Source organism: Ictidomys tridecemlineatus, chromosome 2, assembly GCF_052094955.1.
Source record: "Ictidomys tridecemlineatus isolate mIctTri1 chromosome 2, mIctTri1.hap1, whole genome shotgun sequence".
Classification (NCBI taxonomy): Eukaryota; Metazoa; Chordata; class Mammalia; order Rodentia; family Sciuridae; genus Ictidomys; species Ictidomys tridecemlineatus.
The window spans coordinates 48,062,166-48,077,509 of NC_135478.1; the positions used below are offsets into that span (position 1 = coordinate 48,062,166).

Here is a 15,344-nt window from a genome sequence, read left to right on the forward strand (position 1 = left end):
CAGGTGTGCAGCAGAAACTCAGAAAGGAGGCAGATGGGGAAAAAAAGCATTTCCTCTTTAGTCAGTCATTCACAGCTTAATAGCAAATAGAGTGAGCACACTCAAAGCAAGTGGGTATTCTTTTGACAGTATGTAAATGCTGCCACTTGCTCCGCTGACTTTCAGATATGCCAGTCTCAATTCAGAGACATTTCCCAATGGTACATGCTGTTTCCATATCACTAGTGTTACTTATTGAAGCTAATATTTTCATCTGCTCTTTTAAAGAACTTTTCTCAATAAGGTCAGGTGGTTTACCGGAAGCATTGCAAAACTCCATTTTCAGCCTGGGGAAGAGGCTCTAATGTCCTGCAGAAAAGGTGAAAACAGGCAGGAAGGACTCCAAAGAGGTGGCTGATGAGTTTCTACAGGCTTTCTGCCACCCTTCTCTGTTGTTTTCCAGAAAAGGGAACAGACTGGTATTCTGTCCATTACAGCTATATAAAGGCATTCTCTTGCGCCTCCCCTGAGTACAGTTGGCATGCCTGGGCAAGACTGGGGCCCTGGGGCATTGATGCCTGGACAAGGATTGCCAGGGAAACGGTAGATTCAAATGAGAAGCTGGAAATTTCTCTTTGGGCCAAATTCTCTTCTCAAAAGTCTAGATTTTGCCTCTCCTGAAATGTTACTCTCTTCTCCTGTTCTGGCCAGTGATATTTGGACTGAGCTTCCAGGGCAACCTGGTGGCCTTCCTCACACCCCACTGTCCCCAGGTCTCCAACTGTGGGGAGACTCCCAGGGGCCCTTCCCTGGGATATGCATATCAGAAGATCATTTCCTAGAAGGACTGTCAGGTCCTCCACCCTTCATCGAGTCCCTTTTGAAGCATTCTAGGGGCATTTCAGGGCCTGAGTGTCCCTCAGTGTGAACTGTTGGGCCCTTTAGTTTCTCAGTCATGGTGATGACTGGGATCAAAGATCAGCCCTCATCACAGTCTCTCAGACCTGAGCTCATCTCCTTGGCCTTGAAGGCTTCTCTCTTCTCTTGTCCTTAGCCAGAGTGTTTGGAAATCACCCATTTGAGACAGTGGAATCTGAATTCCTCCCAGGTCAGATTTCTGCTGAGGCAGTGGAGATGGCCAGGAAGTGGGTGGGATAAGGCATAGGAGATAAAAAGTAGTGGACAAACAAAGAGGTCAATTGCTGCCTTTATGACGTCAGTCTGCTCGTGGGCAGAGGAAAAGGAAGGATAGAACTGGCCACTGGAAAAATCAACAATGGACAGTAATAGCAGTCTTGCTTCACACAGCTTCTGCTGCCAGCAGACAGAGAGCCAGCCTGTCTGAGCTCCAGCCGTGAGCACTCACTAACTTTAGGGCCTTTCAGTCCTATCTTAGAATCTCTTGAAAGGAATACCAATTTAGTATGTCCAAATTAGGAATTCTCAGATTTTATTTAAAAAATTGCATTTGTCTGTTAGGAATAAGCTGATCTTTTAGGACCTTGGTGGGGGGCTCACTATAAACCTCTGGAACTAAGGTTTAGGGTGTGGCTGGGAATGTGAGGGCTCAGGAGGAGCTGTAGGGGAATTGGCTAGGGGGTTATCTCACTCGGATACTGGGCCTGTGTGACTGAGCACCCACCTGTCCCTGCAGGAGACCCTCTGCAGTGTGGGGCCTGGTTTGGGCAGTGTGCCCTTTACATCGTGATCATGATCTTTGAAAAGTCCGTCGTCTTCATCGTCCTTCTCATACTTCAGTGGAAAAAGGTTTGCCTCCCATCCCCACTCCAGCAGTCCTTGCTCAGTACTTCATCCCACTACCCACATGCTGCAGCCCTGTTAGAAAGCTAAATTTTTGTTTTAACTTCATGAGCAGACCCCAGATTTGGTCTGATATGGCAACTCTTCATAAGATTATTAAGTTGTCATTCTTTTATGTGGCATCTGTCCTCTCCATGGATATAGGGTCTACTCTAGATTAAGCCTGGGGATATAGTCTTCAGACCCTGCAACTCTAAGTGTCTCTGCATTTCCAAGTGTCATCCTCACACATCTGTCTTGGCTAGCCATTTGGCACCACAGACAGCTTTCATGACCTGTGTCTCCCATCCTGCCAATACCCTGGTGAGACCACGGGTTCCCCTGGCTCTGGCCTTTGGTGCTGCATAGATAAGCTGATCCCAGTGCTGCCCCCAGTTCTGTATAGATAAGCTCATCCCTATGCGAAACCACCTGAGTCTTCCAGAACAAGTGGCTCAGCTCTTGGCTATAGCTGGGTCTTATTTTTAGGAAATAGGCCAGGGCATTTCAAAGCCGTTGTCTTGAGGGAGGTGTTTAGAGTACAAAATTTCTGCTAGGAGGTTTGACACCTGGTTGCTCATGTCTCTAATGAGCATCTGCTGAATTTCAGTTTCCTCCCTCTAGCTCTCAAGAGCCTGCATTCCCTGTTGGAGGCTTGGGGCCCTCTCCACTCTGTTTGGGCACTGCTTGGCTCTGGCTCAGTGGTTGTAAGCACACTGCACTTTGCAAGTTCACAACAAGGGGAGAGCTGTGAAAGCACTAATGCTCAATACAGGGTCCCTTATTTACAGTCAGATCTTGGGTACTGCAGCCAAGGAGTGAGGGCTGTCTTATCACTCTGGGGGAATACCTAAGCTAAGCCCCCTAACAGGAGTTCCTGGGCCCTGTCCCTGTGGTCTCCCACCTCACTGCATCTGTTTCTCTTTACAGGTGGCCCTACTGAATCCCATTGAAAACCCAGACCTGAAACTGGCCATCGTCATGCTGATCGTCCCCTTCTTTGTCAATGTCAGTGCCGTCCGTGTTGCATGTTTTACACTGCTTTGTGCCCTACCTTCCAGGGTTCCTGTTCAGAGTCCTGAGTCTGACAGAAAACTCAGAGCCCTCAGATCTTTCTTTCTGTGTGACCAGTTGTCACATCCCCACTCCCCTCCCCAAGACCTGGAAATGGCAGGATTGCTTCTTCAAAAGGCAGGTTTCTGCTCCAGGGCCCCTGTCCAAGATGAAGGGTCCTAGGAAAGTTGTCCTTGCCCTCTCTGCTAGGGATCTACCATGGAGGCATCCTACCCCATGTGTGACACCAGCTTCTAGGTCAAGATCATTCAAGCTGGACTCAGTGGCACATAATTGTAATCTCAGCAACCTAGTGAGAGCCTGTCTCAAGGGTGAGGAGTGCTCAGGATGTGGCTCAGTGGTAGAACACTTGCCCAGTACGTGTGATGCCTTAGGTTTGATCCCCAGCATCACTAAAAAATATATGTATATATCACTTCATATGTGCCTCAATTGTTATTCCTAAGGACAGTCCTCAGAAACTCACATGCACAGTGGTTAAAAGCCAGGAAATAGTGAGAGGAATGATAAAAGGACCTGGACACACAGATACACAGAATATGCTGTCACCACCCAGGGCCTCTGCAGGCCCAGAGCAGGTATCCAGAGACCTTGGTTCTGGGCCCAAGACAGGCTGCCAGTCCCAAGAGAAACCCCTTGGTGAGCAGGACAGGGATTTTCTTCCCTGTTCTCTGATGAGAAAACTGCAGCAAAGGAAATAAGGTCTGGGAATCTCTCTCAAAGCTTCTAGAAGATTGCAGGGGGGCTGGATTCTCTTTCCCTGTCTTTGGATTTTGTAACCTGGAATGGGCTGAGAAAGGGTGGAAATGGGGACTGCGACTGCTCTGCTTTCCTTGAAAGTGGCTTCTCCCAAAGTAACCTGCATTTCTCTTCCCACAGGCATTGATGTTTTGGGTAGTGGACAATTTCCTCATGAGAAAAGGAAAGACGAAAGCTAAACTAGAAGAGAGAGGAGCCAACCAGGACTCAAGGAATGGGAGTAAGGTCCGCTACCGAAGGGCGGCGTCTCACGAGGAGTCGGAGTCTGAGGTAGGGGCCTCCCTGACCCTCTCTAAGTACCTGGTCATTATGCCACTGGCCTGCAGGTCTCTGGTCTAATGTTTGCATTTGGTCTTCTCTTGGGTACTGAGTCACAGCGCCAGCCAGAGGGAGGGAGAAGAAGCTGAGTGAAGAGCAGCCCAGGTCACACACCATTCCCATCTAGCCAGGCCCCAGGACTGCTGTCCCACATGCCTTCCTAGGGAGGAGGGTAGAGTATGTGGTGAGGGGTGGCTTATCACCAACAGTCTCCCTGTCAGTGTAGAAAGGCAAGGGAGGAACTGCCCAGTTCCAGGGAAGCTGGCAAGGACCCCCCTGGGCCTCATGGTTGATCTTCAGGCAGTAAGGTAGTGAATCCCTGCCCACCACTGACAAGCAAGGAAAGCGTTGGCTAAGCCAGCTGGAAACTTCTAAAATATAGGAGTAGCCAGACCTCTCAGGCAACCCCATCTGCCCTTATTTCCTAGTCTCCAAAATTCAAAGGTTTGAGCTTCAGGGAAGAGCAGTGGTCATGAACAGCAGCAGAGAGGCAATAACTTATGTCTGGCAGCCGCTCAGGGGCTGTGCGCCACACATCTGAGGTGAAGCTATCTCAGGAGAGGCCCTGGGAAACTTGCATGGCGTGCTAAGCACTGTGCTACCAGGAGAGCCACAGAAATGATCCAGACAGAGTAACACACAAATGGCTCATCCTGGCATTTTCAAAGCCTTCTGAAGCCCAGACAAACAAAACCCTGTGAGGACCTTGGGGCAGTAGGCAGGGAGTTCTGGAAGATGGATAGGGAGTAGGACAGAAAGTAAGCCCGTGCCTTCTCTGGGTACATATTCCTAGAATCTGGCACAGAGCTTGTCACATTGTAAGAGCTTGGTAAACATTTGAATGACAAACAGCATTATGGGCACCAGAACTCAAGGAATGGGAGCAAGGTCTGCTACCGAAGGGCGGCGTCCCACGAGGAGTCGGAGTCTGAGATAGGGGCCAGCATGGTGGGCCGGCATGTCTTATTGTGTAAGGGAGCCTCCCTGTCACTGTCTTCCACAGAAGCACAGATGCAATAGCTGGCGGGCATTCAGTCAAGTCATTTGGCATCTGAATAATAATGTGAAATTCACTGTGGCCAGAGCAGCGTTTATTCCAGAGTGTACAATGGAATGTCAAGCAGTGTGAGGTACAGGCGAGGTGTGAGCTAGATGAGCAGGTGCTTTGTGCTGTAGGCTGAGGACCTGGGACATGCTTGTATAAGCAGTAGGGAGCCAGTGAGGGTTTAATCAGGGGACCGAGATTGGAAGCAGAGAGCCCTCAAGGGTTCAGTCCAGGGGAGAATTGGTGAGACTACCCTGTCCCTGGAGTAGGAAGTCATGTTCCCCTGCAGCTTTTCAGTTTGCTTCTCCTGTATTTAAGGAAACGTCAAGGCCCTAGAACTCCGTGTGTCAAGGCTGAGCTTCTTATTGCCAGCATGACCCTGGGCTTCAGGTCTCTGCTGAGGTGTGGTTGGTTTGGGTGCAGCTGGAGTTAGATGGGGAAATGAGGAGCACTGGCATAGAGGCGGGGGTGGGGGGTGGGGGTCTGTGGACTCAGTGCTGGTTTCGGTGGGCCAGCATGTCTTATTGTGTAAGGGGGCCTCCCTGTCACCATCTTCCACAGAAGCACAAGACTTGAGGCCTCCTGGCGGGGCCTGGGGTCCAGGGAGGGCAAACGCAGAAGGGCTGCTGCCACGTCTCAGCCGTGCCTCTCCGCTGCCCAGATCCTGATCTCGGCCGATGATGAGATGGAGGAGTCCGACGTGGAGGAGGACCTCCGCAGACTGACCCCACTCAAGCCTGTGAAGAAAAAGAAGCACCGCTTCGGGCTGCCTGTATGACACATTCCATGCTGGGGGTGACAAGTTTGGGGCCAGCCAGCTGCTGGGTCAGCAGGTGGTCACCCCACAGCGTCATCCCTTCCCTCCTCTCTCTGCCCCTCCTCTTCTACCTCCACTCCTCTCGCTGTCTCTGCCCACTCTCTGCCCACCCCCAGACTACTGTGACTTAAAAAGAGGGAACAGGAACCAGCACCCAAGGGGACTATGGGCAGCTGGAGGTCCCCGCTCAGTTGCACTACAAACACTGACCAAATATGCAAGCAAAGAGCTTTGTTTGTTTGTTGTTGTCCTGCACAGTGTTGTGAGGGACCCCGAAGCCCCTGTCCTGTGTCTGACCGGGTGGTGCGGTACAGGAAAACACAGGCCCGCACAGACCGCGGGTGGGTCTCTCCCCAAGGCTGCAGGCAGCGAGGACACTTGACGTGCTTGGGGCTAAAGTCACTCACTGACCAAGTTGGAACCGGAATGCTTTCTTACTCAAAATGGCTTTTGTAACTCTTGATTTCTAAAGCCGGTTTTATGAGCTATGACAGTGTTAACTGTTTTTTGAGTATGTGTTTATTTCCTACAAAGTACCTATGGGACTAATGGGCAAAACCTAGATTTTTAAGTCTTCCGTATGCTGTTTGACTTTTATATTTTTAAGTTATATTTTCATACTATTGTATTTAAAAACTCTTTTTAATCCCCAAAGAAATGGATTTGTTTGCCTTTCATGGGGTATGAGCTGTGGGAGGAAGAAGTCAGGAGTTTTTCTACTTGGGATATTGTTAGGTAATGTCCTACGATAAGATGAGGCAAGTGACCCCAGGGGGCAAGGTGGACGGCCTTTGCCTGGAATCAGAACCCATGGTTGTGGAAGGTCAGGTCTGTGCATGAGGCTGCTGGTCTGAAGGTGGATCTGCGTGCCTCAGAGTGTGTGGAACAGGAGGGGATCTGCCAGGACCCCAGTCACTTCTGCTGGCAGGTTAGAGGTCTTGGTTTAACTGGTAAAGGAGCCTAAGAGTTAGGTTTTTGTGTCCAGAGGAATCAAAAGCATGGGCTGCTTGTGTTTGTTCCCTGCCTCTCCCCAGAGCTTCCAGATCTCAAGTGTAAAATAGTCCCAGCCTCTTAGCCTCTACTACAGCAGCCTGCAGAGTCAATCCTCTTCTGGTGCCTGTCACCTGCTATTATCTGCTCATTTTACATGGAAGTCTGGAGAACATCCACATGGCCAGACGAGCCTGTTTTCAGTCCCTGCTTCCCCACTCTGCAGAGCATGGTGGCTGGGGTGGGCAGGTAGAGGTGAGAGAACCTGCTGTCTAAATCCAGAGGCTGCAGCCCCTCCTCACATGGTAGCACCTGCTCCTCAGCCTGGCCACAGACCCCTGTGGCCCGGAGAGTTTGCTGAATAGAGGTGGAGCTGGCTGAGCCCAGCACTTTCCTGCTGTGGAAGCAGCAGGGTGGAGTTGCCCAGTGGTTTGTCATGCCAAGAGGCAGCCACAGACCCTTAGGAACAGAAAACCATACTGCTATAATGTGGGCTACAAGTGAGACAAGCACAGAGGCCATTCCACCCAGAACCATCTTTTTAAACCTGCGTAAAAACATGTTCTACTTCAGCATAATGGGTCTGAATGTGTTTGTGGTATGTGAGCCAGACTGTTGAACCAGGCACCTGGAACTGTCGCCTGCTGCTGCTTGTGGTCCTGCCTGTCTTGGACATGGTGGAATAGCTTAGGGAGGCCCTCTCAGACCCTCTTCCTCCAGGAATGCAGACGACTGTGAGGAGCATGGACTGTAGCTGTGCAGTAGGAGGTGACTCCACCAGTGTGGGGATCGCTGCCAGAGGAGGGGACAGGCTGGCAGTGAGCGAGATGGAGCCTGCCCAGGTCCCACAATGTTACTGCTCTCATTCACTCTCTTTGGTTCCTCCCATTCCACAACTGTGGTCTTTCCCTACCACGTCTCCAGTGGGGCTCTCTTGGGTTGCCCATCCCCAGACTACTGTGACTGGCAAGACCCAAGACTGGCATTTCTGGGGAGACTGTCACTGAGTTGAAGCTTCATGTTCAGTCTTGAGTTCCCAGTGTTTCCAAATCAGGTTCAGGGGTAGGGGACCACTGTCTGTAAAAGAAGGAAACTTGGGGTTGTGTACACCTCAGAGGACCTCATATCCACGCTTGTCCCAGCATCCACTGAACAGTGAGCTTGAGGGACAGAGGTAGCAAGTAAGTGCTGGTGGTGTCCTGTGTCCTGATTGTTGTTAATAAAGGCCTGAGTCTCCAAGCTGTAGCTGTGTAACTGGCTGACAAGGGTGGAGGTCGAACAGGGAGTCTGTCTGATCCCAGGGGCCTCTTGGTGTGCGGGCTTGGACAGTGTGGCATCATCACATGTTAGGCCTTCCCATCCTCCTGTGCCCTGGGAGAGCCTTCAGCTCTCTAGTCACTGGGGCTCTTACATGGCACACTCTCTCATGAAAGCAACTCAGAGAGCTGTGGTCAGGACTTCCTCCTGAGCTGTCCTCCCTCCCTGGGATGAGTTTCCTCACCACCTGCCTTACGAGGTGCAGCCCTTCACTGGCTAATGGCAGGCGTCACCGTGCTTGAGAAATGATGGGATACTGACGGAATATTGTATACGGTCAATCTGATTTGTCCAAATCGGAACCTTGGCCAAGCCACCCATGATGGAAGCTTGAAGTCAAGGTCAGGTTTCTTGTAACTATTGAAATAAACCAATATGGCAGAACTGTGATCTGATTGGAAAAGGTGGTTGTTGCTGTTATTTCCTTTTGGCTGTCATTAGGACATTGACAATGGCAAGAGAGATGGTGATGAGATCCTGGGTGGCAGTGGCTTCTCAGTCCACACAGCCTGAAGATGTGCAAGGTGAGGGTCTGTGGCCCCTCAGCCCTTGAGCACTGTGATGGCCTCCTGCCACAACTTTCACTTGTGCCCTCCCTGGTAACAGGGAGTCTTAGGTTAATGTCACCTCTCATGCCTCTTTCTTCAGGGAACATAAAAAGGCTCAAATGCAAGTCATAACTTCCCTTCAGCAGTGTACCAGGGTCCACATCTGAAGGCTAGCCCAGGACCCTGAGGGAGCAAGTCTTGCTCAGCCCTCCGGACTGCACTTCAGTGACCTTTTTGCAGCAAGTCAAGACAGGTTGCCCTGGGGGCTTTCTGCTGGCCAGACAGAGCAGCCACTTCATAGGGCACAAGGCTGACTCTTAGAAGTTCCACACCCTCCAGCTAAGAGGCAGAGCTCTGTTTTACCTTGTAAGACATTGACAGCCCCAAGGGGCGATGCTTCTGGTGAGAGACTTTTGGTCTGACTTGCTTTGAGCACCTTGAGCTCCTGGGCAGGTGGGTGGGCAGGTCGGTTGGTTCATTGATTGGTTTGGTTGTTTTCAATTAGATTTTCTTTTCATGAAGTTTACTAGAAGTCAGACCTATGTAAGCAGAACCGTGGCCACTTCAGCCGCCATCCCAGCAAGGGTGTTTCGTCAGTGGTGTTACAAGTCACAGAAACACAGTGTCGAAATGAAAGGGAAGATGATGTACTTATATTGTAAAATGGTTTACAATAAAATTTGACATCTTATAACAGTTTTTTAAAAAAGAAACCATCACTTTTGTGGTTGTTGGTTGTGTTTTTTTCTGGGGTTGAAATAGATTAATGGAGTTTAAAACAATGTCCCTGGTGGGTTAGAAGGCTCCCCAAGAAGCTGCAGGAGAAGGAACATCACATCGCCCCATGCAGCAGTGAAGCCAGTCTGCTAAGGAAAGAAATCAAACGTGCTTTTGCTGTGTCTACTTCCTTGCTAATGAGAGACTAAGCCACTCTACCTCCAGAGGAATGAGCCATGTTGGGAGGTGGTGTGAGGAGGGAGCACCCCACATCCTGTCCCAGAGGCCATGGGCTTAGCAGAGCCAGCTGTGGGGCAGTGCTGAAGCCCCGGCTGGCACCCTGATGCTGGTGGAAGGGCCCTCGCCAGGCCTGGCATGCCCTGCACTGCCCCTGGGAGTCCTGGCATTCCTCCTGTCAGCACTCATCTCAGCCTGAGCCTGGCCATCCTCACATTGGCCTCCTGGGGACTGAGACTAGAGTGGGGATTGGGGTGGGGCTTAAGGTATGATACCAGTGGAGTGGCATTTGGAATAACCAAATGTCAGTGCCTGGTTGAGTTCCATCTGCTAGAGCCTTCAAGATAAAAATAATCTCCATCGCAAACAGGAAAGGAACTGGGGTGTGTCTGCTCTGGTGGGGATCATGTCCACTCCCCACAACCACCCCAGGCTCAGCCCTGCTGTGTGGCCTTGGGGATCTTCCCCTACAAAGATGAGGGTGATGGAAACAGGAGAACCAAGTCACCTTGCAGGAGGTCCTTGAGCCTGTCCCCTGCACAGCTCAATACCTGGGGTGGGCTTCACTCCTTCCCAAGACTCTTGTAGCACTTAAGCTGTCCTGCTGGTCAGCCCCACCCCACCCCTATGACTTATCCCAGAGACTGTCCATGGGACCCTCATGTCAAGGATCTTCTGGTCTTTCCTGGGCCCCCCCTTCCCACTACCTTGCTTCTTCCCTTTCAGTTTAGAAGGAGAGCCAGTCTCCAAGGTCATGCACCGGAACTGGGCAGAGGATGATGCTATCCACAAAAATCTGGTGGAGCAGCCCCTCAGGGTCCCCTTGGCCTCAGTTTCCCCATCTGTGGGCCAGCAGTGGCCCCTTGCTCTGAGTCTATCATGATGGCCCTGTGAGCTCACCCTAAGCAAATGCTTTCAAGCACCAGACACTGGAAACTTCTGCCCTGCTGCTGCTCGGGATAGAAAGTCACTTCCCACTAAAATCCACAGGAAAGAACGGAAGAGAGAGAAAAACAAACTCAGAGCATCCAACCCGGCTCAGGGCCCTCCCTCTCCTCACGGACAGCCCCCTACACTGGGATGGGCCATTGCAGACAGACAAGCCAAACTGTCACACACATTCCTAGACCCACATTCATAAACACAGCCAGTCGCCATTAGTGCCAGCACCTCCCACCTGCAAGTAGAGCAGCTGTTCCCGAGGGTGCAGGGTCTCCCCAGCTGTCTGCTTTCGCCAGGGCTGCTGTCCCCATCATGTCCGAGAATAAACTCTGAAGCTAGTGGCTGTGTGGACTTGAATCATCGGAGAGCCCGTCGGAGGTAGGGGAGTGACTTACGGGGACGAGCCAGCAGGCTATATAAGCTCCAGAGGGTCAGGCTCCACGCAGAGCTCTTGCCTTGCTGCTGTCTGTCAGAGGCACCTTCAGGGAGTCATCTCTTGCCCAGCACCCACCATGTCCCAGGTAGGAGGGCCCAGCATGGGCTTTGTTGGAACCAAAGGGAGTCAGGGTGGAGACCTGGACACTCTCATCTTTGGCAGCTGTCTTGAGCTAAGATCCAAGGATAAACAGGAGGCACTATAGCCCTGGGAGGCCAGGCCTGGGGAAGACGTCCCAGCTCCTGGTGAATCCCTGTTCACCTTGGCTTTGTTTATTCTCTAGTTTGTTAGTAGGGGTGGTGGGAGATGGGTGTGTCCTTTTATAGACCTCTACATGTCCCTTTGTGTGTGTGTGAGGGAGCTGCCTATATAGCCCAGTGTGTACAGTTGTGTGTGTTTGTAGCTGTAGCCGTGTAGTGTGTGTGTATGTGTGTGTGTGTGTGTGTGTGTGTGTGTGTGTGTGTAACACACACACACTGGAGGCTGTGCCTGTAGGTGTTCAGCTCTGTGTCCATGTATTTCCCCAGCGGAGTGTATCTTTATAGGGGCGGTGTTGTCCCGGGAGCCTAGCCCAGGCTGAAGGAGGGAATCCCTGCACCTGCCCCCAGGGCTTAGAAAGGAATAAGGCCTCAGACTCACAGGCGCCTGGGGTTGTAAGTAAGCATTGACTCTGAATGTCCCAGCACTGGAAGGACACATAGTCTTAGCCTGCCAATGAGGGTTGTCCTTGTTGTCTGCTCCAAGGATGAGTGTCAAGTTTGAACTGTCACTTTGTGGACATCTGTACTGTCTACCCATTCCCTTCCAAAGACATACTAAGTAAAAATACTGGTGCTTTTCTGGAGAGGGACAATCCCTAAGAGACCACTTGCCATCCAATATCAGGTCTTGGAACTCAACAAATTTCCTGGGGCTGCTCAGCCTCAAAGCCAGTCCCTTTCTCCTGTGTCCTGTTCAGGAATAGGCAGACAGACTGGTACGAGGCTGCAGTGGCCTCTGCCACCAGCAACTCCAAGTGTGTGAGGGAGAGCAGGTATGCAGGTCAGGCTAAGGGGGCTGGGAGACACACGGGGCAGAGGTGTATCACTGTGACTTCTTGTAAGAGGAATGGGTCTTGAACCTGCTTGAGCTCAGTGAGCCAGGAAAGGGGTCTCTGCCTTGAGGCCTCAGAAAAAATTCAGCTCTGGGTTCTCCAAGGCTGGCGCTCCAGAAGCCCCCATCAAGAAGAAGCGTCCCCCTGTGAAGGAGGAAGACCTGAAGGGGGCCCGAGGGAACCTGGCCAAGAACCAGGCAATCAAGTCCAAGACCTACCAGGTTATGCGGGAGTGTGGTAAGTGTCCTCCAAGTGGGCTGCAATCTGACATGGGGTTATGGTTGTTGTGGGGTCGGTGTCAAGGGTTCTTTTCTGAGAATCCAGAGCTTCTGGGCTCAGGAGGGGCTGCTCTCAATACAAGGGGCCTTCCCTAGGAGGAAGCCAGCTCTGGTCCCTAACGGTACCTCCCTTACCTCCTTCCCACAGAGCAAGCTGGCTCGGTCGCCCCATCTGTGTTCAGCCGTGACCGCACAGGCACTGAGACTGTCTTTGAGAAGCCCAAAGCTGGACCTGCCAAGAGTGTCTTTGGCTGAGAAGTGCTCATCGCACCCCCTCCATCCCAAGCACCTGGACACAGGAGCCTTTCCCACGAACTTTTTTTTATGCCAGAATATGTCTTTCTTCCCAGATGTCTTTGGGACCGCCGCCCTTGTCCCACAGCCCTGACCCTTTGCACCAGAACCTTGGAAACACCAATAAAGAGTATGCCCAAGTGGCCTCAGCATTAGGAGGGTGTTGGTTGATCACTGGCCATGGTTGCTACTAACTGCAGAGGAGAGTGAGGAATGGGAAAGGGCATGGGAATATGTTCTGTTCCCTTTCCCGGGCTCTTGGGTGGCCCCAGGGGATGAAGCATGTGACATTGGGGCCACTGAGATGTACTAGAAAGAATCTGGACTTAGAGACATAGAGACATGGTGCTAACCTTCTGTGTGACTTTAGACCAGCCTCTTCCCCTTTTTCTGATCCTGTTTCCCCTTGTATACAACAGGGGGGCTGAGCTATTCCATAAAGGAGGTCATAGCAACACCACTTACAGTGAAGTCATTGGAGATCTGGGGCTCTTCCCTTCCCCACATGGAATCCATTAAGGTGCATCCAAGGACCCCAAGGCCTGTGGGGCGTAGGTTCCAAAGCCCACTCCTCCTGTACCCTCTTCATGCTCCCTTATGATCCAAAGTCTCCTCAAAGAGAGAGCCTGGCCAAAGTTCCTCCCTGGCCAAAGTTCCTCCCTGGCCAGAGTCACGTAGTGTCCTAAGCTACTTCCTCCCCTTCCAAACAACAGGGTGAGCCTCCTATTTTCTACTCCTCCCCCATACTACCTGGAGCATGGGAACACCAGGATCTCAGCTGGAGTGTCCCCAGTGTGCATGGAACTATTAGATTCAAGGATCATCAAGGCCTGTCTAGCTGTGATGACAGGATCATTGATAGGCTCCTCCTCGGACTAGACTGGCAGGGCTTGGGATCATAGTGCCTGGCTCAAGGCTGATGCCACTGAGAAGCCCCTCCTGTCCCCTGAGCAGGGGGAGATGGCTGCAGAGAGCCTTTCCCACGTTCCAAACCAGCTTGGCCTCCTTATATAGCTCGGGCTCCAGGCTAAGCCTGTATGTGCGAAGCCCTGTGCCCCAGGAGAGCAGATCTCTTGTGGGAACAGAGTCTGGGCTTGCTCACTGAGCCCCTTGGGGAGGCTCTTTCCCATATACCAAAGGCATATGTCTCCCTGTGAAACCCCAATCCTATGTAGAGCCAAAAGAGTTAACAGTATGGATGTGCACAGAGGTGCGCTCTGGCCATAGCTGTGCTGAAAAAGAAGGAAGTTTTCCTTGCTGCCACAGAATTCACTCCCAAGTCTACGAAGCTTTCTCCAGGGCTAGATGCCATCAGCTTTGAGGAAGGGCTGATGGCAGAGACACTGCCCCAGCCCTCTGAAAGCCTCTTACTGCTCCAGGGCACTGTGTGGGCCCCACAGCAGCTGGTATCACTGAGTCACTGGTATCATTCTCTTTGATGATTCATTTTGACCCCTGTGTGTCCACAGACTCAGGAGCTGACCTCCCTAGAACCACCAGGGAACACACCAGCTGCATTCAGAGCACCTAATATTTGTTCAATTTTTATTGCTATTTATTATAAAAGCAGCACTTTAACTTTATTAAAGGTGGATTGAAAAAAAAAAAAAGACACTAAGAACCCCACCTAACCCACACCTGGGGACTAGCTGCCTAACGGCTTTGGCAACATCAGTGTTGTGCCCTCTCCGGCCCCCTGAGGACACTCGTCACCCTGCTCATGCACCTGCTTCAAGAGCACTCTATGCAGCTGGCTCTTGTGCTCGACTCAGTAGACTACCATGGGCCATGGGTTGTGCATCTCTTTGGCTCTTGGTGTGTGCTGTCAAATTTTGGGGCCCAGCTGGGGTTGATCCTTAGGACCCTGGCTAGATTAATGGAGCCCAAACAGCAGCCTGAGACCCAGGAAGAAGAAGGGCTTAAGGGCTTCTGCACCTCCTATTCATCCTGCCTGGGCCTCTCACACACTTCTATGGGCCTCTTCAGGCCTTCAGGGCCACCACTTCCCAGCCGCACTTCCCAGGCCCCCATTACCCAGAAATCTACCTAAAATGGCCAGTTCCTGTTTTCTCCCAGGATGGGAGTTATAGAGAGTGTCCCCTTCCTCTTCACTATTGTGTGCCCCAACACTATGAAACTTGGTGGGATGACTGGTTTGAGGGGTCGTGGTACCGAGGGAGCTTCTGGACTTTTTAGAAGAGGTTCCAGCCCCAGGCAGTGGGACATACCTATAATCCCAGCGACTCAGGAGGTGGAGGCAGGAGGATCACAAGTTGTAGGCCAGCCTCAGTAACTCAGCAGAATCCTGAGAAACTTAGTGAGAACTTGTCTCAAAATAAAAATAATAAAAATTAAAAGGGCCAGAGGTGTAGTTTAGTGGTAAATGCACTCCTGGGTTCAATCCTCAGAACCAAAAAAAAAAAAAAAAAAAAAGAGAAGAGGTCCCAGGGACTAGGGGGTATACATCAGTGGTAGAGCACTTGCTAGCATGTACAAGGCCCTGCGTTCAATTCCCAGTACTTCAAAATAAACAAATAAAAATTTTAAAAGAAAGAAAAAGAAACCCAATTTAAAAGCTGCGTGTGATGGCAAATACTTGTAATCCCAGCTAATGGGGAGTCTTTGAGATGGAACTGCCCAAGAAAGCCTTCATCATCAACTTCTCCATGTAGGTGGCTTCCTACCCTCCTCCCTGTCCCA

General features: G+C 51.3%; 2 protein-coding genes across 2 annotated transcripts in view; both read left to right on the plus strand.

The window, feature by feature from the left end:
- Positions 1-6,018, plus strand: part of Stimate (STIM activating enhancer) — a 48,848-nt gene extending 42,830 nt beyond the window's left edge. The window contains exons 5-8 of the mRNA XM_005317198.4: positions 1,634-1,746; positions 2,710-2,787; positions 3,733-3,882; positions 5,637-6,018. Of these exons, the coding sequence (XP_005317255.1) occupies positions 1,634-1,746; positions 2,710-2,787; positions 3,733-3,882; positions 5,637-5,753 (458 nt within the window). The 3' untranslated portion in view covers positions 5,754-6,018. The remainder of the gene's footprint in view (positions 1-1,633; positions 1,747-2,709; positions 2,788-3,732; positions 3,883-5,636) is intronic.
- A 3,473-nt stretch (positions 6,019-9,491) lies between these two features.
- On the plus strand, positions 9,492-12,799 carry Mustn1 (musculoskeletal, embryonic nuclear protein 1). The gene is made up of 3 exons (XM_005317197.5): positions 9,492-11,064; positions 12,177-12,309; positions 12,499-12,799. The coding sequence occupies exons 1-3, from the start codon at positions 11,056-11,058 to the stop codon at positions 12,603-12,605; spliced, it is 249 nt and encodes an 82-aa protein (XP_005317254.1). The 5' UTR covers positions 9,492-11,055; the 3' UTR covers positions 12,606-12,799.
- Positions 12,800-15,344: the final 2,545 nt, after the last annotated feature.

Excerpts from the sequence above, each read along its gene's own strand:
- Mustn1 (XM_005317197.5), top strand. Across the intron at positions 12,310-12,498 it reads CCAGGTTATGCGGGAGTGTG|AGCAAGCTGGCTCGGTCGCC; the intron begins GTAAGTGTCCTC and ends TCCTTCCCACAG.